General features: G+C 36.5%; 1 protein-coding gene across 1 annotated transcript in view; it reads right to left on the bottom strand.

Annotated features, from left to right (window-relative positions):
- GADL1 (glutamate decarboxylase like 1) overlaps positions 1-24,895 on the bottom strand; it is a 149,354-nt gene that overhangs the window by 79,805 nt on the left and 44,654 nt on the right. The window contains exons 7-11 of the mRNA XM_021666446.2: positions 23,296-23,375; positions 23,119-23,173; positions 18,417-18,533; positions 13,701-13,765; positions 13,344-13,425 (exon numbers count right to left, since the gene is read on the bottom strand). Of these exons, the coding sequence (XP_021522121.1) occupies positions 13,344-13,425; positions 13,701-13,765; positions 18,417-18,533; positions 23,119-23,173; positions 23,296-23,375 (399 nt within the window). The remainder of the gene's footprint in view (positions 1-13,343; positions 13,426-13,700; positions 13,766-18,416; positions 18,534-23,118; positions 23,174-23,295; positions 23,376-24,895) is intronic.

The raw sequence follows: 24,895 nt of genomic DNA, 5'->3' as shown, positions 1-24,895 counted from the left end.
TCCAAAATGGAACTTAAGGAGCTGAGCCAAAACTGCCCTCAAATGTAAAACAGTATTCTTATAGAACAAAAATATAAAGCAGAAGAAAATGAATATTAATTATATAAATTTAATAAGGACATGAAAAATGCAAAATGATTCCTTGTGGACAGAAGATAAGTAATCAGGGAAAATTTTAATTAAAAATTAAGATTTCAAGCAGGAATACAAGATAAAGGAAATGGCATATATTATGCTAAGATCTTTGAAAATCTCAGCAAAATATATTTGAGAAAATATATTGAAACTGGCTCAACTACAACAGAAAATAGTTCAATGAAAATGTATACTGAACACAAAGAATTATTTTCCCCAACATTTCTGAGCAAGAGTTTATTAAACTTCCTGAACATTTCTGAAAACTGATACCTATGTTAAAATTATTTTAAAAGCCATATTAAAACTGCACTCAATACTATCCAACCAAGATAAAACATAAGGAATAGATTGATCATCTGTACATAGAGGCAAAAATCCATTAATACATTAAAATAGTGCAATAAAATGAGGTTAACGAGTAATACAGAAAATCTATTAAATTTAGTTTTTGTTCAAGAATTACCTTATTTGATAGATGGTAAAACTGAATACTAATTTCTCAAGAGGATTTATAAAGAATATAACTTAGGGCAACTTGAATAAAATCACAAAAACAAAGTTTTATTTTTGAAAATTCAGTGCATTATAATTGTAACCAATATGAAGCTTAGATAAGAATGAAAATGACAATTTATACTGATAGTCATATTCTTAAAAATGCAAGAGAATAACTTAAAATCTCTCAACCAATTAGAAATCTGGTGAAGTAGTTAAATATAAGTAAATATTTCAAAAGTTTATCTTAATATCAGTCTTAGCAGTTAGAAGATTTTACAAAGATAATTATATAATAGATGTAAATAATCCTAGCAAAACATACACAAGGTCCTCTATTAGAAAAACCATTGAAACTGAAACTGTAGGTCGGAAGGCTAAAATAATACAAAGATGTTAAGTCTTCTCAAATTAACTTATAGGTTTAATATAAGCCTTTAAAAAACTTACACTGGGATTTTTTTTAACTTGATAAAATTTTTTCGAAAACTGGAAGAATAAGTAGATAAGTCATTTTGTAAAAATTAATGTAGACTTACCCTACTAGTTGAAATATATTCTGAAGCTATAATTACAGCAATGTGGACTTGGCAAAACAATCAACAGCCGTTTGATCCAATGAATGGGATTATTTTAGAAATGGAATACCAAGTTATATTCACTCCTTATCTAATTTTCTGACCCTTAATTAAAATTTCTCATTTTCTCCTCCAGTTTATGCACTCTCAGATTTCTGAAATGCTATGTTTTTTTACTTTATTTTTACTTTAGATGATTCCACATTTCCTCTAGTTAATAAGCAGTTTGGTACAATGTTGGTTCTCATTTGGTGCATCTAATGGGAAAATTCGCTCATATGAAAGTCTGGTTTCACTGGGAAACTTTCTCTATAGATGAATAGTTAACATGCGTCACAAAAAGATGACCAAATTCCACAAGAAGAATAGATGGCTGGATGATATTTTCAAATACCAGTATCTCTTAATTTAAGACAGGTTTAGCTTCCTGTGTTTCTGACAGTCACTGATAACCTCAGTAATTACAGTTGTAAGAGGTGTCTGGATGGGGATTGAGGCGAGGAAGGAGGTCTTGCAAATTCTGTAATAGAAGGAAAGCTTCTGAAAACGTGGACTTTCATATAATGCACACAGCTGAGCTAGGCTCAAGGTGCTGAATTAGCTGCTTTCATGGTAATGGTGGCGATGATTAAAAAAAAATATTCTCAAGGTTCCCTAAACCCAAGTAACCTCTGTTTTTTAGATCATAAGAAAGGGTAGACATGGATAAAGAAAGCAAGATGCTGGTTAAATAAGCAAAATATAATAACCTGTACTTACTAGCATAGAGATATATTAATATGCATCTCAAGAAAATTTTAATGATTTAATATTGGCTGGTGTTTTACAAGTAATTTTTATGTTCTTATGCTTGACTGTTTTGATACTATGATCATATATTACTTTTAAAATAAGGAAACAAAATACCAGTAACTGATATTTTAAAAGTCACCTCTGTTGCAAGTTTTCTTGACCAGGCTGTTCAGCAGTGTTCTCTTATCTACATTCCCCAACTCCTGCTTTCTAATCATTACATAACTAAAGAATAGTACATGTTAATTGTTTGCTTAAAATGCTTTCCTTATTAGATTTTGAGTTAACTTAGGGTAGGGAGCTTGTCTTATTCACCGAACATACAGTAGTCTCTACATATTTGCAGGTCGATGAAAGGATAAACAAATGGTTTTTCCCACTGGCAGTACTGAACAGCAGCTGATTATTAAAAATCTGAAAGTGGCACATATCAATATTAATAAAGGAATAGGGGAATTGAAGATCCTCCCACTGAAGACCAAGAATCCTGAAACAAAATGTAAAAACTGCATCTAATGAAAAGCCTAGCAGACCTCCACAAGACAGGGACAAAGTACTGGAGGTACGAAGAAAAAGGGAACTCAAGGAAGTAAGCCAGAGACATGCCTACTCCAGGATATTTTCAGACTCAGAGGACAGCCAAGACAACCAGAATGGTGAGAAGGGAGGGAACCAAGGATAAGGTCCTGTGTCTACCAAGTGTGAGACCTGCAGTATTATCACTTCTCAGCAGCAGATCTCCTAAGAGCTTCAGGAAACAAAATTCAAAAGTGTTCATTGTCATCAAAGTCAAGAAAGCAATCCCTTTTCTTATTGGACCCAAACGTCTCCACCATGAAACAGAGGTACAGGCTATACCTTGAAGATGCAGAAAAATGTCAAGCATTGGTCCTGAACTGCTGATTCCCTCAGATACGAATAAAAATGAAAATAGAGATTTCATTTTTATAAAGAAAGACAACTTCGCTTTGTGTCTCAAATTATTCCTAAGGGTAAATTTTCAAATAAAAAGTAAACCAGCAAGGATTATAAGGTACAGCTCTAGTCGATATGAGAGCCAGGAATCGCAGACACAAATAATCGTAATAGCACCAAAGCGAAACTAGATGTTGAAGTTAACAGAAGAGATGGCAAATCTATGCTTACAGTGTTCAGGCAGATAAAGGCTAATCTTGAAAACATCAGGAGCCTAGAGACACTATATAGGTAACTGGAATCCATCAAAAATTATAAAAATGGAAAGACAATAACAAAATAAGAACTCATGAGACGGCTTTAGCAGCAGATTAGATACAGATGAAGAAAAAATTAGAGAATTTTAAGATGGGTCAAAAGGAATTGCACACAATGAAACATGGAAAGACAACATTATGGAACATACAAAATAGTAAGAGGGAAAGAAAGGAAGAAGACTTAATATATACTTAATTGACCAGAAAAAGAGAGAGAGAAGGAAGCAGGAATAATTACAAAACATGTCAATCTACAGATTCAAGAAACCCAGTAAAGCTAACACAAGAAAAACTAAAACTCATATTTAGAATTTCCTTGTTAAATAGAATTTTTTTTAAAGCTTGAGATTTTTAAAAAGCCAGAGGAAAGTCATTTTATCACCAAAGGAATGACAGTTAAATAGCAAACGTGTTAAAAGGCAAAAACAAAGAAAAAATTTTAATTAGAAAAAAAAGTATTGCAAGAAAATTACTGACAGAATTTTATCACCAGCAAAAATGAAACGTTTTTAAAGAAGCAAAACATAACAGAATATGCTAACAGTTGACCCACAAGGAAACTCCTAAATATGGTCTTCAAGTGGAAGGAAAATTACTGTAGAAGGAAACTTAGAGATATAACAAAGTAAAATATGTGCACAAAAATGTTCATAGCAAATTTTTATAAAAGCCTTGAAATAAATGCCCATCAACAATAGAATGAATAAACAAATTGTGATATATTCACATGAAATAGTATAAGGATGAAAGTAATCATCAGATTGTACCACAAAACGGATAAATCTTAAAGACATAAGTTTGAGCAACAAAAATCCAAACACAAGAAAATACATACTGTATAATTTGGACAAAATTCAAAAACTATATTATTTGGGGATGCATAACTACAGAGCAAAACTTAATAAAAGCAAACAAAGTCAGTAAACACTTGGGAGATTTCTGGGTTTCTGGTTATGTTCTTTATTTTAATCTGTGTGCAAATGACCTGTTCGTATGATAACAAATTAAGCTGTTCATTTGTTTTATGCATGTTTTTATATCTCGTATATTTCATAATCTTTAAAGCAAACTCTTAAAACTCCCAACTAGCCAATCGGAATGAACTACCAGAGAATATGTTGAGTTCCTTTGCAATTAACAAAACCCTCTAAATTGATTTTCAGTCGGCATCATAATGACCTAAAGGCAGGTGTGTTTGCTGTCTGACAGCACATGCCAAATGAGTGTGTACTTGTGAATTATGTGTAGTTTCACATCTTGGAAGCAGGAGATTCAAGACCAGGGTACCACTTTTATATTCTGATATTTCTTCTGTGGATATTGGGATCCCTAAATAAGCTCGCTGTTTTACAGTTTTTTCCTGCCCAAATTACTCTTTTATTATATGCGACCAACAATTTCTGTATAATTAGGGTTTAAATACAATTACTGAAAGTCTATATAAAATCTATACTTACAACTTCTGAGTTATTTACAAAATTAGAACGCTTTTCTTATTCCCATGGACTTGGATTAACACATTGAATCACTGTGGAACAACACATTCAGCAAAAAATTGACTCAAATCTTTTGGTCATGAAGCAAAGCTAGAAAGCCTAATTCAGCTTATCAGGTATGTTTTAAGAGATCTTGCTTGGAAACAACCAATTTGACATCACAAATTGTGCAAAGAAAAGGAAATAGAATGATTTATTCCAAGAAATCAAAAAGGTCTCAAGTATCATATCAGTAGTGGTAAAAGAGAAGGCCTTAACGAGCACAGGAACAGAAAAACCAACCACCACATGTTCTCACTCTAAGTGGGAAATGAACCATGGGAACACATGGACACAGGAAGGAGAATATCACACACTGGGGCCTGTCACAGGGTTGGGGACAAGAAGGGAGAGCATTAGGACAAATACCCAGTGCATGTGAGGCTTAAAACCTAGATGACGCATTGATAAGGTGCAGCAAACCACCATGGCACATGTATACCTATGTAACAGACCTGTACATTCGGCACATGTATCCCAGAACTTAAAGGCCTTGTTGCCTTGAGTTAATAGTAAAATAAAAGGCACCAAAAAACAGATGCTTAAAATCCTTTAAAAATAGTAAAACCAAATTCTACACCTATTAAAACAGGAGTAGTGTGCTTATTATGACACAAATTTTTCTATTTTCGTTCCAGTTTTCCTTTTATTACCTTAATCTTATGTTTCTTCTTTTCTTAGGTTTTAATTTATATAATCTTATGGGACCCTAATCAGTTTTGTTTCAAGCTGGGATGGAAAAAATTTAGTGTGTAAATAGAATCCTCTCTCTGGGACATTTTTCAACTGCTGGTCTCTATTAAAGATGACAAAAGGACACAGGCAGAATTTCATATTTTTTGTCGATTTTTAGCACATCTGAAAATCCTCTGTGATGACTGGCAGAGAAGCAAAGGTTGGAGTTCCATACTGAAACAGGCTGAGTGCCAAGATGACTGAATTTATTACCTGGAAGGGCGTTAGATTCCTGTACCCTCAGGGTTCTGCAGAAATACACAGGCAGAAAACATAAAATCCAATAATGGGCAAAACCCCAACTCATCTAAGCCAAACTGACATAATAAATGTAGCTTAATCAGTAGGACCAGGTGGCAGTCACCCAAGAGTTTTGAAGGAACTCAAGGATGAAATTGGGAGACTGTTGGCCAAGATGCTGGATCCAACATTACAAACAGCCGTTTCCAGCAAACTGGCAGATTGTGAAAGTCATCCTGTTCATTAGAAAGGGGTCAAGAGAGGACCCAGGGAGCCTTAGAAAAGCAAGTATCTCTTCTGCTTGTCCAGTCTCCAATAAAAGACGGCATCATTAGACACTAAAACAAAAATAACTTCCTAGGGGAAAGACGATATGGTTTCTGAAAAAGGAAAGCATGAGTCACTGATTTATTATTGGTCTCTGAGGCATGTAGATAAAAGGCTAAATGTTGGCACAACCCAGAGTCAAGATTTTTTTTTTTTTTGAGACGGAGTCTCACTCTGTCCCTCAGGCTGGAGTGCAGCGGCAAGATCTCGGCTCACTGCGACCTCTGCCTCCTGGGTTCATGCGATTCTTCTGCCTCAGCCCCTCAAGTAGCTGGGATTACAGGTGCACGCCAAGACGCCTGGCTAATTTTTGTAATTTCAGTGGAGACAGGATTTCGCCAGGTTGGTCAGACTGGTCTCAAACGCCTCACCTTGTGATCCACCCACCTCGGCCTCCTAAAGTGTTGGGATTACAGGCATGAGCCACCACGCCTGGCCCCAGAGTCAAGATATTTTAAGTGACAACATGAGATGAGATGAGAGGAGGTAATGGCTATATCAAGCCATATGGATAAAACCATTTCCATACCCCTTCAAAAAATTCCTATGTATTTGCAAGAAAGGGACATACATGCTTTGAGACTTGAAAGATCAGGATACATGATAAAGGACATACTACTTCGCATTGTGGGTAAAAAACTTAAAACACACTGCCATTTGTTGGTATTGGAAATAGACACAGATTTGGTCACTTCAGGAAACATTTTTATTGAAAATTAACTGAGGCCCGGGTTTATACTGAGTAGTGGAATGACAGTGGCAAGTGAGACCCATTCGGTCCTCGGGTAGTTCCCAGTGTACAACATAGACGATTCTAAGAACTGTGGTGCCCAGTTCAGGCCCTGCATTAGGACCAATGCACATTTATGACTAGGTGGTAACTGATGATTGAGGTCAGATAGTACAATCACAGTAACACGTCTCTTGGGGCCAAATGAAAGCAATGTACTGAGCTATATGGGGCACGGGTCTAAAGCACAGTGCAAATTCCCTTGTTAAAACTAATGGCAATGGTTAAGACCAACAAATTCTAAAACTCAACCTTACTGGTTTGTTTGGTGGAGAAAGAATGGACACATGAGGATCTAACATTATTCCTTTACCTTCTAGAGAAAGAAAGCAAAAATATCAGGTGTTTGGTTACTGAAAAATGTGTTTTTAATGTGATGCACCTACATATGTGGCATATGCACAAAATTTCCAAAAGCTTCATGGAAAGAAAATTACCTGTTTATTATAATTTTAAAAACATAGGAATTAAAAAGACTTTACCAATCATGAATTTAATTCTCTCTCAATTTGATGTAATACTCGACCTTGCTGAAAGGTCTGGGAAGGATTTTCTGAGCTCAAGCCAGAACAGCCAAGACAGAATGATTTCGTCAGCATGAGCACAAGAGACTGATACCTCTCCTACAAGTCAAATGCTTCTCTTTTCTAATCAGTTTTAAACACCTACCTTCCCCTTTTTTTTGCTACATTAGCTGGTAGGCTGTCATTCTAAAGAAATTTATAATGTACCTGTACAGAAAAAGTGTGAGTGTTCTCTGGTTGGAGAGAAAAAATTCTTCAGTGATCAGATTGCTTAGTATTTTCAAACCATCTAATAGTATTTCCATATGAACTCTATGAAGAAAAGCAAGACCTAGGAAAAATTCCCAGAAAAGCAGATAGTTTGTTCTAGTTTCTCTGATTTAGTGAAAAATGTATTTTATTTCCTTTTTTCTTTATTTGCATGTTTAACTGGCATGTAATAATTATTTTTGATGTCAATTATTCAGAACAGAAATGAAAATTGGGCTAAGTAACCTGCCTCTCGGGTATATTTTCCAGCAAAAATTGTCTTTTCCTGGTGACCACACTGGGAAATGGCATCAGTCTTTTTTTTTTTTTTTTTTAAACATTACAGTATATGGCTCCAAGCACGTTCTCAATAACTATGTTGAATGACTATCCTACTCTTTTCTGCTATTGCTTCTCCAAAATTAAAAGTAGCAGGGAGGGTCTACATTCTGAGCCTCCTCTAGAATGAAGATAAGCTTGCAATGCTTCTCCTTTCCTTTATCTCCAAGGCCTCACATTTGAAACCTACAATTGCATGTCAATACACTGAGCCAAAAAAGATCCCTGAGGAGGTATAAAATGTCAGTAGATAGAAGGGAAATGTTTTTATCTGTGTCTGTAAGTGTACAAATGTCTTGACTATCAAATTGAGAAAACTATGCCTGTGATGTCAAAGGTTAAAACACACATGCCTGTACACACACACACATATATACTCATATTCTGCTCATGATAATGTAAATGTTTTTGAAGAAAGATTGGGAAACTTGTATTAAGGCATTATGAAAGCTAGCTATTCTTTCACTTCTAGGGATTTATGCTAAAGGAAGCCTAAAGGATGTGCTAAATAATTTAGCCTCAAAGATGGCAACAAAATTTGTAATAGGCAAAAATTAAAATCATCTGACTGGTCAGCAGTAAGAGGTGGCCAAGCTAATTATATCAATGATAGGATTCTATGTAGTTATTAAAATTATATCCATATTAACATGAAATAATTTTCATAATTTTGTTACATAGAAAATGCATGCTAAAAGCAAAACATACTGCAAATTTTATAGATGATGCATGATGCATAAATACACATTTAAATGTATGTATACATTGGGAAATCCATAAAGGGCATTTTCAGGTACTAGTATTGTTTCTTTTACTTCAACTTTCTTTTGATCTGAATTTCCAGATTCATTTATGATAAAAATGAATTACTTCTGAAATACTAAAAATGGACATAATTTTTAAAAATCCGTACTGTCAACAGTCTTGTGGAAAAAATTCACTTGCGTTTTCTGTAGCAGCTAGACTGAGTATAAACAGGCATTGTGAGTTAAAATTGAATGATAGCGGTAGGTAGAAATAGGAATCATTTATACTTAAGCCATCTGATTAGTATGTTTCACATTTTCGTACCTGTTGGGTTTTATAAACTAAAATCTCTCGTAAACACTAAAAATCAAAAAGCGACAGTGAGGTTTTTCTCCATCAATTCAACTGATTCTTAGAATATACTGCCTTTTATTTTAGATCAAAGCATCAAAACTGTCTTTGATCCAAAACAGCCATGCAAATCCCTCATTTACATCTGAAGTCAACTGATTTATAATCAGATATTTAAAAAAATCCCTAACTTTCTTTTTATCCCTGTGATTCAAAGAGGGTTAGTGATAGTACAACTTTGACAGCAACAGCTATGCTTTGTTTCTGAAGCAGTCCTATTTGCTAACACAGGAAATCAAAAATGCAGAAACTACCAGCCAGTCAATCAGGAAAACAGCACTGTGAATGTCAGCTTTGTACATCCAAATTAGAGAATTAGTTTTTCCCTGAACAGCAGTATATTTACTTAGTAATTTACTTTCTTTTAAACTAAAGTTATCCTCTTATGTCAACAGAAGTACCAATTAAAAGCACTATTCATCAGCGATCGCCCTAACACAAGCTCTGTGTTAGGACCTCGGCAATAGAGCTCATCAACTATAATTTTAATCATTGTATCTTAGAGTTTTTAAACGGAATAATTTGGAGTGAGGGAAAAATTCAAATTCTTAGTTACTGCTGATATGAAGGCAGATATTTCTGAGGATGATTAATGTATTTAATCAACCACTCAGTTTTTAAATACTAGGTTTTTTTATCCCCTTTTCAGTGAATACTTGCTAGGCACTGATGACCCAGTGGTGAATATAATAGTCTTTCCCCTCATGCAGCTTACATTCTAGTGGGAGAGACTATTACATGAGAAATCAAAATTACAAGTAGTAATTATACACACATGCAAATTATGCCAATAGTAACTATAAGCACTTTAAACAAGAGGAACAGAGTCTGAGAAGCGATACTTGGGAGATGCCTGTTTAGCTTGGTAATTCTGGGGACTCTTCAAAGAGGTGACAATAAGCTGTCACATGAAGGATGAAAGTCATTCACTTGCCTAATATTTTGTGTGGCTCATACCAGTTACCCAAAATATGGCACCTTGGCGGTCACTCTCTGACCTTCTCTCACCTTTCTTCCATGAAACATGGCCATAAATATTTGACATACCTACCCTAAAAGGAGGCTGTTAAGACCCTCACTCCAGAGGGGTCCTGCCTTATGCTGGGCAGGCCAAGAAGACTGGACAAACAGGCCCTCCAAGGTCCCCCCTGCCAGCTTATGACCATACTTTTGCAAGATTGTCCAGAAAAATAGTTTTCCCTGGGCCTTTGGATCTTCATCTCTGAAGGTCCTTGTTTCACATAACATTTTGGTTAAATAAGTTTGTTAGGCTTTTCTTTTGTCAATGTCTTTTGTTATAGGGAAGTCAGCCATGAAGCTTGCAATGGGTATGGAAAAGATGACTTTTTCTCTCCTACATATTCTTCTCTGTTTGGTTAGCATCACTCTTTCTGGTCTTCCCACCATCTCCCTGGCCATTCTGACTCAGCCTTCGTGGGGTATCCTTCCTCTTCTATCCAATCTCTAAATGCTAAAGTTTTTCAGTGCTAAATCTAGGCCGCCTTTTCTTTTCCTTCCAAAGATCCTTCCAAGGGCTAACCCATTCCTATGACCTCAGATATGATCTCTGTGTCAACGATTTCTGTAATAGACTTTGCCAGTCCAAACTTCTTTTCTTAGATTTGGGTCTATATGTCAACCTCCTATGTAACCTCCTCACTCAAATACCTCATAAGAATCTCAAATTTAGTACAAGCAACACTAAAAGATACTTCACTCTCAACTCTCCTCCTCCAGTGATCTTGTAATTGTTACATGCTGTTCCTTCCACCTGGAACATCATAGGTCTCCCTGCTATGTATTACTAAAGTACCATACTCTTTTCTGTATCAGACAGGGGTGCATTTGGCTGAAACTAACAGATGACCCAGTGGAGATGGTTTCGGCAGTAAGAACATTCAATTTTAACCACTTGACATCATAGAAGGTCTGAAAGGAGTCACGTTTTGGGTTGGTGCAATATTTCAAAATTATTATCCAAAACCAAGATTTTCCCTTTTCTTCTGTCATTCTGTGCATGTTAATTTTTTAAATTTAGGGTAATTGCCTTATGGTAACCCATATACCATGTCTGACACAACTGCAATGCTCTCTTCTGTGAAATTCTTCTCTAGGCCCTCACCCCATTACCTTGCATCACATGAGCCATATCTGTCATACGGTAATTGCAGGGGAGGCTACTTAGCTGAATATCAGGAGATGGACAAGAAGAGAAGGTCGAAATGCCTGTTGATTTTTACAGTCAATAGTCTGACATTCACTGGTGCACTTATCAAAATGCCAGTTAAAAAAATTTAATATGTGCATTTTGTTCATTGTCTTCCCTGTGAGATTATAAACTCTTTGACTCTGGGGAATATGTCTGTCTGTCTTTGATGCTGTAAGCCTTAGAATCAGCAGTGTCTGGCCTACATAGATCAGTTATGCTGACTGATGGAATGAATTAACGATAGGGAAGAGAATAACAGGCAGAAATCCAAGTACAAAAGAGCTAGAAAACTGCCAACATAAAACTTAAACTGATTGCCATATCTCATGGTTCAGTTTTCTATTCCATTTAAATTGAAAACAGTCTTTTCATTTTTTTTAAAAGGCAATTTTTTGAAAGTCCTCTGTTCTTTGCACAGTGAATAGAAATCTTCTAACCTCTTAATTCGTGCCATGAAAGTAGGCATGGGTATTACTGTCAATAAGATCCAGGAATAAATTCTTTTAAAAAAAACCCTGTTAAGGAGTTATATGATCCAGAAAAATTTAAATTATGTCAAGTACATAAATGTAATTCAATTGTTGGCTAAATTGCTCAAATGTCATTTAATAAGAAAAGTGTATAAAAGCTAGAAAGTTATTTAAGAGAGTAGTCATGAAATTGTTGGTCTAAGTTTTTCACTCAGAGTATCACACCAACAGATAAGTTTGTCATTCAGATTGGCTGATTTAGGTAGAGAGCAAATGTAAAATACCTCACTCATAAAGGATGCTTGATACATTTTTGTTCTTATACCTAGACCAAAAGAAAACTTGGGTTTATTCCTATCTCTGTTCCATCCTAAATATGTATCTATGGGCATGTTGATTATGTTCTTTGGCTCACAATACAGTAATCTTAAACTACCTTTCAGTTACAAATACAGTCACACCATAATTTTAAAACTTAAAAAGTTAAATGTATTGAATGCATTCAACTATGTCCAACCTAATGAAACATTAAGGAACTGATTCATATTCCTGGTAGTGTCTATTTCTATAGAAACAAAATCTGTTCCTAGTTTCTGATGGACATTGTTTGATCATGTCAAAACATTCAGGGCCCTCACATATAAATATCGCAATTTAAAAAGCTGTAAATAGCTACACATGCAAGACTAGCTCTCGAGATTAAAAATAGTTTTCATTTGAAATAAAATTCCTTAAAAACAGAAAATGACTTTAGCATTGGCAAAGGGAGTCCCCGAAGAAAAAAATGTAAACAGATGGCTGAGAAAGATCACCCACATGCTGAACACAGATCTTGAAGAGGCATTTCTAAGAATGAAGTAGCACTTCCCAGCCTGGGCCACTTCCCACAAGGATCCTTATTTAACCCATGGAAAACAGAGTTTATACCTCCAGCCAAGAGGAGCCTCAACTTTTTTCCCCACTTGCCTCACAGTGATCCAGACAACTTTCCAACTCTCCCAAGCATTCCAAAAGAAGTTTAAGTACCAGCCACTTGGGACGAGCAATCCCCTAATAAATCAGTGTTCGATGATCAGCCCTGAACAAACGTCTTCCCATATAAACGGGCTGTTAAGCCCTTGCTAAGCGTATTAAGTATTCAATTTAATGTGTGACACACATCTGTTCCACTTTCTCAGTGAGCAGAAGTTTCAAGATAACTTAAATCCCAGACTTAATCAAGGAGAGAAAAAATTTGGCAATGTTTAAAACTCAGTTTTAAAATATAATCCAAATGAGGGTTAGAAGAGACCATTTTGCTGTAACTAATCAGATCATATCGTACCTAAATCAAATCCACAAAATTACCTGAGCAGAAACACTAAATCTTTTATCTAAGCTAATTCGTCTTTCCTTCAGAGACCATCAACATTTCCCAAAGACCTTCAATTTACACCTAGCACAAGTCACCCAGAGATAAGCAAAAATGAAGCCCTTGGCAAAGGCAGTGACTTAACCCCCAGATGCCCAAAGACCACAAGAGGGAAACTTACAGAATTGTCTTTCACAAGGAGAGCACAGCACTGGATCCCAGCCATCAACATCTTGTGTGGGTTCCAGGCCACAGAATCGGCCCTATTGTTTAAACAAAGGGACAGTGTAGGGAAAGGATTCAATTAGTTTCTACAGGGACTAGAATACTATCATTATCAGCATCTACATTCAGTACTCATACACAGTTAACTGTTCTACAGAATTCCTTGTCTGGCTTCAGGAATTTGAAAGGGGTTTTATTGGTTTATTTAAGCAAAACAATTACTTTGTTTTTTCCTATTTTCAAAATATCACTTAGTCCAAAGAGATCCCTTTGCTTGATAAAAGTTGGCTGTACAATGGGAAACTACATTTACCTGTGGATGCCATGCAGAAGCTTGCGGTGCTTCCTCGACATCAAAGCTGAGCCACCCCAAGAAGCCTGTTGAGATATTTACAGAATCAAAGCAATGTTATTTCAATGTTTACCATTGGGTGGTTGTAGAAAACGTTCAGTGATGACCTCGATCTGCATTACTTCATATTTTATGTCACATTAACAAATTTGTACCCCCAGGAAATTTTGATCACTGAGTCTACTCAGGCAATCAGAACCTCATCACAATAGATGGGCCCCCACTGACCCTTAGAATTATAAATTTGCACATCATAAATTGTTATATTAACCAACTGAGCTATGTGTGGATGAGGAGGTTCAAAGTCCATGCCCTCTTGAAGCTTAGACTCTAACATAGCATCTTCACAATGCTAACATTTTGCCATCACAGCGTATGATGAGACATGGGCTAAGGACTAGCATTCTGCATAATAATGAACAAGGCATGTTATTGACAAGGTGGGTAGATAGAAGGCCAACTAGGATGGGCTAGGTGGAAATATGTTAATGAAAAATTAGATCAACTTAGCCAAATGGCTTTTAGAAATATCTGCAAATGAAACTGGGACAAATGAGAGAGAGGGCAAGCTTGGGACATAAGTTATTCACTGGAAAAGTAAATTTTGTGAGCAAAGGAGAGGTGAGCTCAGATAAAATCCCATAGTCAACAGATCTGGTGCAAAGGGAGAAGAACTGATGTAAGAAATACAAAAGTCAGCATGCTTCTTGAAAATGGAGCAGACATAAATTTTAATTTGTAGGGATAATAAAGAATGACTGCAGTGAGAGGATTTGAGGGGACTAGCTTGAGCTGTACTGAATACTTTCCAAGCTTATTTTTAAATATTAAAGCATTCCATTAGGAATGGAGTTATGATCACTTCCACTTTTTATAAATTTCAGAGGTGTTCAGGTAAATTGTCCAAGGGCTCACTGATGACAAAATCAGATATGGGATTCAAAGCCCATTCTCTTGTCATGATAACATCATGACTTACGGTGATAATTTGGCCAAACTGGAGAGTATAGCCTGTAGAATGAGGATGACAGAGATGCGTTTAGGCAATAGGTGAGTTCAGGAGTCGCTTGCTTGGGATGTAGCAAATTCTATTTTTGGCTATGGAATTTAAAGGCCTAGGTAGACCTTAATATCACGTAGAAAGATGTGGCAAGAGTGTGTGCACCATAGATATGGAAGATAAAATGAAGTAGCTCCATGATCCTCAGAGTATTACAAAAGCTGGTCCCATTGGTAGCTAATAATGAGAAAGTACAGTACAAGTAACTTTTGTGACCTTAAACGCCGCTTAGAAAAACTTTCATTGACAGCTGAGTCTAGGGTAAAGTGAATGAATCAGTAGGGTGCATAATTCAAGGAGGAACTCGGTCTCAGGGCTGGAGTCTTGCAAGGCCATGAGAATGCTGCTTAAAAGTTTGAGCCTTGTGAACCCCACTGGCCTCATATTAGCACCAGCCTTGATCCCATGGACTAGAGTCTCCAACAACTCCATGGGATCCCCAGAGGTTTTTGAGGTGTGATGTGTTTCAATGGTGTCATGTATTCAAATCCCAAAGCTTCCCAGGTAAAGGGTTAGTAACTGGGTGTTGTCAGTCAGATTCCCTTCCTGCTGCATTTCCTCCCTTACTTGGATTCACAGTGGACCATGTGCCACTGAGGCTGAGCCACAAAGGCAAATGCCTTCAGCGTCTAGGAAAATTTTATCCCAGCCTACAACTGAGAATCTCCAGATCTGGATTTTGAGAACTTTGTCCTTGCAAATATTAAGAGGAGTTACATACCACATTTTTCTTGGCTTTTATTACATACCCTAAATCCGAAATTACCTACTTTTCTCACTTTTTATCCCCCAACCTCTGAGAACATATCGGCGACGACTACAGGAAGGATTAGTCCACAGAGCCCCTCCTGTTTACTTGCTTTCCATCTGCCTAATAGCCTATGCTTCTACTCCTTCATGTCCCCTGAGCTAGCCTCTGCCTACACTCCTTCTCCAGAAAGGTAAATAATATTCTCCCAATTCTAGTGAACTGGATTTAAGTTTTGAAATCACGGGAACTCTTTCAAGGTGTTAGTTGACCACTTTACGAAGTACTTTGGCAGGGTTAGAAACAGCTCATCCATAAATTTATTCCTCCAAAAAAAAAAAAAACCCAATATAAATGCCCTACTTCAATTTGCTTCACTGTAATTCCCACTCCAGAACTTGTGAAATTATCAAACCAATCGCCTAAATGATGGAAGGAGCTTGGCTTTCCATCTTAATAAAGATTGTCATTTATTAAGCTATTACTATACATGAGGCACCACAGTATACCATTTTACATATTTTTGTCTTTAATTAGTTAATAAATTAGTAGTAGGACCAATCCTGAAAGGGAGGTGAAGGCAGGAATGGAATTGAGATTTGGCAGCCTCTAAAGCCCAGGATTTTAAATCTTTGCTGCTTTCTATGGGACTTGGAATGAAGAATGGGTGAGAGAAGCAGCTTTGTTGGGAATGAGAGGCTTTCCAGCAGCTACAACCTGATTTAAAGAAGAGCTAGACCAGTCCAACATTCTCCTCTCAGACAGAAGCTGGCATAACAATTGCCCTCACAAAGGAAAAACAGTACTGGAAGTGAAAGAGTCTAAATAAAATTAGTTTTTTCTTACTCAGATTACAAATGCATTATAATTAACCAAATTGAAGACACTATCGAATGTAAGCCTCCCCATTTTTTGTGTACTAACAAAATTGACATCAAAATACGAGTTTCAGAGATGGTAAAATTTTTCTTAAATAAGTGCATCTTAGATTTGATAAAATATGGTATGAATGCATGGCAGCATTGTTTTATTGAAAACCCAGAAGAACAAGTAAATGTCATTTCATTTTTAAAAAGATAAAGTAAATAGCTTTTAATCTTTTAAAGCTTTAAAATACCCTTTAGAAGATTTCCAATAGGTCAAAACAATTATTGCAATTTAATATTTTCTTTTTAAAATTAAAGTCCCCATGACATACGAAGTTTCTTCAAGATAAGCAACATGTTCATGTAATAACATTTTATTGATTTGACACCCACAATAACAAAGGATGGGTACATGCTGTCTTTAATGAGCCAGGTAGGCCAGTGTCAAATTTAAACTACAGGCATTTGCCAGAGGCATGCTATGCATAAATAGAATAATTTGCTGTGGTTCCCATATTCCTTATAAAGATGTTTTCTTTGAAGACTCAATTTTGAATTTTTAGAAAACCAAAAGATCTTTTCATTCATACTTAGAAATCACAACTTTCTCTAAGCCCCATAAATCCGTTAATGTCATTCCCAATTTAGAAGCTGCTGTAGTTACTGTTTTACATAAACTATTTACATTTTATACAAACTACATAAACTATATAATCCATATTTGATTTTTTTGAGAGTAAAATATAACTGCTGATGTGTTTGATTTTCTCCTTATTTTCCAGTTACAAAAATGCTCATTTCATATCTTTCAGGATAGAATGTATTATGCTCCTAAGTCTATAAAAATCAATGATATAAGTTGAAATATGAACAGATACAAATGCTAAAATCGCATTAAGAAGTCACAAACAATATACCTGAAGGATCACCATTGGCATATTAATAGAGGCAATAACTCCAGTGAGCTTTATGCTACTGTTGCTTTTACCAAACGTCAGTATACAATTAATGTAAACTTTGAATCATCCCACACTGTACTATGTGATATGATTTGACTGAAATACACTTCGAAAGCATAAAATCATCTAAACTACAAAATTACGTGTAGGTATATCCCCCAAATACTGTTTCCTTTTGTTCAAGTCAAAAAATATTTCTTCTGCTAAGGAGGATCTGAAACTGTCACTTACCAGAGGAAAGCTCCCGAAACACCATGTGCAGCTGTCTCTTCTTTGGTTAGAATCAAACTAACTCCTGGTTTCACAAAATTTTTAATTTTAAAGAAAATTAAGCTCAACAAAAGTTTATAGTTGGCTGAATTCAGTATTCTAACCCTGGATAAGTAGAATTTTTAAAGTTACCTTTGATTTAAGGATAGATGTATTTTGAATAACCGCAGGACATACAAGAGCTAAGACAAAAGCCAATCCTTTGTTAGAAAATAATGTGTATTATCCCAAGCCCCTCACATGGTTATCTGACAGATTCAGAGAAAACTCGCATTCCTTATAGCATCCAATTATGTAACGTAGCTTTTTGCATTTTCCAGCTGTTTGAAATCATAATTTTAGAACTAGAAGATACTTTACAGCCCACATCCACCATCCCCCCCTACCCTTTACAAAAAAAGAAATTGAAATCCAAAAGGCTAAGATCACAATGAAGAAGAAGCAGATGAGAATCTCAAACCAAAGTCTCTGGGCTCCTTAATCCAAAATGTGTTCCTTACACCAGCCTGCTTCAATGACAGTAGATTCGAGGACCAAAGATGGTGGACAGGAGTGGAGAAAGTAAAATAGAATCCAGAAAACTAAAAATTGACATGAAGTCTTGGAATCTTCTCCTTTATAATTTACAGAAAATGGCATACTTATTTCCCCCAGTTTGAAATACATACAAATAAAAGTGTTGAAGACCCCACATCTAGTTTGAGAATATAAAAAATTTCATACCAAGGCTACAGACTAAAGGTTAAACAGGTATGTACACATAGATGAACTTACATCCACATGAAGCCAGAGGCTGTGCCTCTCGCAGATGTCTGCTATTTCATCCAGAGGGTCAAAAGCTCCCAACACAGTTGTACCAGAAGTGGCACAGACAAGAAACGGTGCTGCCCCCTGTAAGAAGAATCCATACACAAAGAATTGTCACCGTCACCACTTGTTTGTCCTGTAATAGCTGGGAAAATAGAGTTACGCAATCAAAGAGCTACTTCGTTTCTTTGGAGATAGTCGTTAATTCAATGAGTTTTTAAATATTGTCAATGTGTGGCCTCTTGGCATTATAAACACATTAAGGGAACGGAGAAAATGCAACAGCTAAGTGACATTTTGTATGACTCCTAATTTCTTCCTGAAAAAATACATTGAGCCTCTATAGTGCCATCATTGTCATCTTCTCAAAAAAAAAAAAAAAAAAAAAAGACAAAGACTGAGCTCCGGGAGTTAAACCATGCATGCCTGTTTGCTTGTCTCTTTGTAAAGTGAGTGCAGTTATAAAACAAAGAATGTAGGATGTACTCAGGTGCAAATTCAGCATCAGAGGAGAAAAGGCAACCTCACTGGGATACATTCTCCAAAATCGGTGCTGCAACAGAGGAATCCATTGGCATGTGCTGGAAAAAATCTGTGTCACTCCTACCATAGTTATTCCTCCTCACAGAGCTGATGACTGCATCTTGTGGAGTGAACAGGTGCTGGTGGGAAATAGGAAAGAAAAGGGAGAATGTGGGTGCACACACCGATGAATGGTTATCTCGGTCAAGCTAGCCACACCCTTTGTTCCCATTAAAGAACTCTACGCCAACCAGATAGAAGAAGAGTATATGAGGTGTTTCCAAATGGGTTGCTCCCCAAATGGTGGCAGACACTTGCTCACTGTGTAGGTGCCCTGCAGGAAAACTTGTAGACAAATGGGGGGGTGAGGGGAGCAACTAGAATACTAAGATTGTAGAGCACCTGAGAAATAAGTGACAAGAATGTTTATGGCCTCTAGAAGTTTTTTCTCCATTTAGCAAGAAGCCATTTTTCCCCCTTAGTTTTATCATAAAGTACATTCTCATTGCAATGCATTTTTTATGTCCTTTAATGCCAGGATTGTTGCGTTTGAAGCAAACTCATTCCAACTTAACTTTTGACAGAAAGATGTTATTTCTCAATAGAAAGTGGGGCAGAGTGAGAATATGTGGTTCACATCTCTAAATTGAGATGCATACAGCTCAAACATATAGCAAATCCATTTGCCATCTTGGGAGATAGCTGTGGCAAATAGAATCAATCCCATCTACCCAAAACTTTTAGAGCCAGGTCAGTAGGTGACAGAGTCCTGGAGAAATCAAAGGCTTTGAAAATCCTTCCCTGTATTCAACTACTGACAGCTAAGGTTTTATCATACCGGTGACCTAAAGGAAGTAAGACCAGCTTTACATCAATCATTAAAAGCAATAGGAAAAGTAATTTATTAAAACCATTTAAGGTGTCTTTAATGGTTGGGCTTTTCCTCATAAACTATATGACATCCTGACAGTCATGAGAAAATACCTTTGCAAGCTATTATAGTCTATTAATGAGTTTTCTTCACCTTTTAAAAAAGATCTCACTATAAATACTAGGCTTAGAAATTAAACTTTTGCAATCTGGATTTAACCTTCCAGATTCTCTTCCCCATATCTCATGCTGTTAATGAGAAAATTCAGTGGGAACATTATTGATTGCATGCTGCCAGTGAGCTGTATTGTCTAAGAAAATTTGTCATCTCTAACTCATAACTCTAACAAAAATGTCTCTAAATATTCAGTGTTCATCCTCGTTGGAGTGTGTCAGTAAGCACTTTAGAACATCTGATGCTTTGGTTTTCACCATCTATGTAATGACATCAAGAAAAGGTCACTGTAACAGTTTTTCAATGGCTTGTCATAGGCCAGGGAGTTGAATCCCAGCAGGAAAAAAAAAGTTGATGTAGTATTCTGTACATCTGAAACAATGTAAGTTAAAAGCTTGAAACGAAACAACTAGGTCTGAAGCTACTGAGAAAAATAAACCAGTCTTCATGTATTTTTATCGCAGAATGGATGCAAGGTTTGTCCTTGGTGAATCCAGGCTCAAGTATTAGCTGACTTGAAGAAAACTGAGGGGACATACCAACTCTAACCCCATTGTCCTACTTTTACAAGTGCCTAAAGCAATTTTTACCTTTCAAAAACTTATTTTGAGTTCTCAACTTTAGTCTTATGTCTGTTTCATGTACTTTCACTGTCAAAACAAAAATCTGAGCAACAAAAATGATAATGACTGTGGTGGAAAACCCTCTGCTAGAAACATGAATTCTTAATGTCACTAAAAAAATTGGGGGATTATCTTTAGAGGATGCTAGGCAACAAACTCACTATTTTAAAAATAAAGAAGGGGAAAGAATAAGATGTTTATCCTGTCTTGCCTGTGCGGTGTTTCCTTAGGGAAAGAAAATAGGGAGGAAGGATATTTTTCTTCATAGTAGAATGCCTGACAAGGAAGGAGAGAAGGAATTAGAACATCACTTAATGAAATAATGGGTCTAGACAATGATCATCAATGGCAGCAAAATCCATGAAGTGAGAGGCTGATGGGGAGGGTATTATGACGGATGGACTTATAATACCAGACTCTACCAATCAATATCATTACAAAGTAACACGAGATATGTCTCCTGACGGCAGGACCCATGAAGACTCCCTGGTTTAAAAAAAAACTCCAACATAAATCTCATTGAGTCACAAGATCTAACTGCCAAATTACAGAAAATATAAAGAAACTGGATGGCGTAGAGAAGAAGGGGAGCAATTAAGGTCTCAAATTCATGATGTAATCCACACAAATCTATAATGTGGAAAACTTGACAAAGGACCTGAGCTTTTCAACAGATCAATGGTGGGGGGAGGGGCAAGGAGGAGGAGGAAGTTATAGATCAGAAGATCAGAAAACATTTACAATTGATATATCAACCAAATGCAATTTGTGAACTTTATTTGAATCCTTAATCCAGAGAGGCCAACTATTTTTTTTAAAAGGCAGTGGGGGAAATTTGAATAGAATGAAGATTTGATATTAAAATTATATCTTAAAACTAAGGTATTATTTTTTTTAAGCAAGTACATATCCTTCAAAAATATACTGAACTATTTATAGATCGAATGATATATCTGGGGTTTGCTTCACACCCATCTAGTAGTGGTAGGGGAGGCTATGTGGTACAGATGAAATAGCATGAACTAATGACTGTTGATTATAGAATGGGTATATGAACACTCATGATATGAGTCTCTTGGTTTTTGTGTGTTTCGGTTTTTTTAGGATACATTTAAATTTTTTGTAAAGTTTTTAAAATTTAAGAAAAAGTGGGGAATAGAGAACAAAGGAAAGGAGAAATGGGGGAAAAAAGACAAAGAATCATGACATAATATTCCCCACCAATAAGCATTAATGACATAATGCAAATTATTTTTGATAGTTTGTGTAGAAAGAAATTAAACTAGAAAACGGTATCTGTGGTTCTCAGCAGAACGAACTTACAAGTTGTTACTCAGAATTATACCCAAGTCAAAGAAATCTGATAGTGTAAACCACCAGATAACAATCAAGTTCACTTGTTATTGGAATATTAAAAAAAGACTGAAGGGGACACACCTGAAGTCAATACATTTATAGTAATGGCAGAAATTTTAAGCCAAATATTGTGATCTAGCATTCCCCAGGACTAGGTGATTTTTTTAATGAAAATTTGAAACAAAGTAAAAGAGAACTATAATATTCAAACTTAAAAACATTTAAAAACCCATCCTTGTTAGAGTGTAAACTCCTATGAGGATAGACGCACTTATTTCCAGCACAGAAGCCAGGCTTTTCATTTTTCAGTGGTTAACGCCTGACTTTGTTGCTACCTATTGGAAAGTTATCAGAGAATGGCCTGAAGCTCCATTAGCAGGCAGTGGTGGGATGGGACGGAAGCAGTGAAGCAGGTGTACCAAAGCTAAGAGGATTTTGGTCCAAAAAGCAAAATGGTTGACACCTGAATAATGACACACTTTTTAAAAAAGCGTTAGTGCCAACCTTTGCTGGAGCACAGCAGGTGCCCAGAGCCATGCCTTGCCTTCTCCAACATTTCAGTTTTAATATATTTTAGCAGCTAAGGAAGAAAGGACAGTCTGCCATTGAACTACCAGACAGACCCAACAGGGGGTGATAGTAATAGATGCGTTTTGGGTTGGAAGCGCCCTGGAAGAATAGGTTGGTCAAGAAATCGGGAATCATCCTGAACGCAGCCCAGAGAGAATGGTTTGTCCTGCAGATTTCTCAAAGGAAGGAGTTATAAGGAGAGGCGGAGATGCTGGGGTTGTACTGGAGAGGCTGGGTTCATCCTTAGAGTTTATTCTAGCCTAGAATCCCGAATACGGGTGATTTCAGTGTTTTAATAGGCTCCAGCCACCTAGGAACAAGAACATCCGGGAAACTCCACAGAATGAGAAGAGCCAAGCTCTTGGAAATAGAACATCTGTAAATGAGTTTTCCTATTTTAATTCCAACATGTTGTCTTCTCTCTCCCACACATAGAAATGGTTTTGGCTGTTTGCATTATCTCCTCGCTATTCTCTCTCACATAAGTGCTCGCGTGCTGCGCCCAGGCACATACACACCTAAGAACATTCTCTCCCTCTTTCTCCCCTCTCACCTCTTTTCTGGCTTGCCAGACTTTCTTCTCCAGTTCCTCAGGTATCATTTTACCTCTAAGGGACACAGATTTGAGACTTTCAGTTATGTTTAGCAGTTAACAGACAATGATACTGCTTTATAAACCGCATGAATTTTTCCGTCCACCCACCAGGCTTCCGGATCCTGTCCCCATTACCTTCCATCTGTTTCCACAAAGCAAACATTCTCGGTGCCAATCCCAAGAAAAGAGGCTGCCTTCTTCATCGAGTAATGACACTGAATTAAAAGGGACAGGGGAGAAGGGAGAGACATGAATACATGGCACAAAAAAAGCTTTGCTTATTATCAAAAGTAGATGAAAGTTAGTATGGCTAAGCACAATCTTTGGGATATTAGCATAAAAAAGTAATTTAATTGAGTTCCTTAGCGTAGTAATTGAGAACATTCACTTTGGAGTCAGAGAAATCAGGATTTAATGGCAAGTATTCCGGTTACAGCTATGGAGTCTTGAACAAATATACTCTCCAATCCTCAGTTTCCTAATCTTTAAAGGAGTCATGCCAATAATGCCTACTCCATCTGCTTGTGCTAGAATAAAATGGGTTAATAATACATGTAAAGGGCTTAGCACAGAGCCGGGCATGTGGAACCAACCAGGACACTCAAGGCTGCTGTTTTCCGTGCCATTGAGAAAAAGTTTCTTCTGATGCTACTCATAAGACCCATAGTATTAATGGGAACTTGGAATCTAGTCCACTGCTGACTTGAAACCCTCTGAGAGGGTAAGACTCTCTCTCAAAGATTGCAATCACAGGCTAGAGAGGAATTTAATTATTTCCTAGAGCAAACAATGAGTTATAAATGCTGATCAGACACTTGACCAATCTTGTTTAATACTGAACACGAGACTGAAATTAGACACACAAGAATGTGGCTAAAATCAGAACAAAAGTAATAATAGACAAGCTACTTTACCCAGCTATAGCATGAGTGAAGGTAATAGATGATCATGGAATTAAGTCTGGTCTATTTATTGCTAAATTGTAGTATGTGCTTTACATTACTGGGCCTTCTGTATACTACATAAAGCCCATAAAATAGCATTCAAACATTGGATATGTCACTCTTCATACATTAGTGGGGACAGGTGGTCAATTCTTTTTCATGCCAGAATAATGAAGGTGCTAAAGGACATTATTGTACCCAAAAAAAAAAAAACTTAGTAATTTGTAGGTATGAATACATTAAAAGAATAGTTATGCCTTCACACTTGATACATTCCCTCAAATGTGGTAAATTGTTCCTCCTCTTGTCAAGAGAGTTTTAGTGGGAGCTTTTTTTTTTAACTCTAAAAATAAATGCAGAAGTAACAGGAAAAATAAAAGCATTCTAAATAATTTACAAATATCGAATAGGACACATCCAAAATGCCTATAGGATGCTTTCATTTCAAGTTCTGACAAGACCATACGCATATTGAAGAGTAATAATGTACATGGAAGTGTAATTCTCTACTTGCTCCACCAGCGTGTGCTGGTTGGAGGTAACCTGCCTGCCATAGCTAAGGTGACATAGCTTCAGTGAATTATTTCTCACCAGAGAGTTGGGCTCTGGCAACCAAACAGCTATTGATTTCATAATGATAAATGCCAGCCTACTCCACTGGCATCTAACTATAAGGAAAATCACAATGCTCTCCCCCGGAGAAATAACAAAATACCTCCAACCGATGGGTCTGCTGAATAAAAAACTTTTAATCAGAATAAGAATAGTGGAGCTAGCGTTAAGTACCTCAA

The sequence above is a fragment of the Aotus nancymaae genome, unplaced genomic scaffold (genome assembly GCF_030222135.1).
Source record: "Aotus nancymaae isolate 86718 unplaced genomic scaffold, 86718_ANA_hifiasm-v0.15.2.pri h1tg000019l, whole genome shotgun sequence".
NCBI lineage: Eukaryota > Metazoa > Chordata > Mammalia > Primates > Aotidae > Aotus > Aotus nancymaae.
This window is presented reverse-complemented; position numbering and strand designations above follow the sequence as displayed.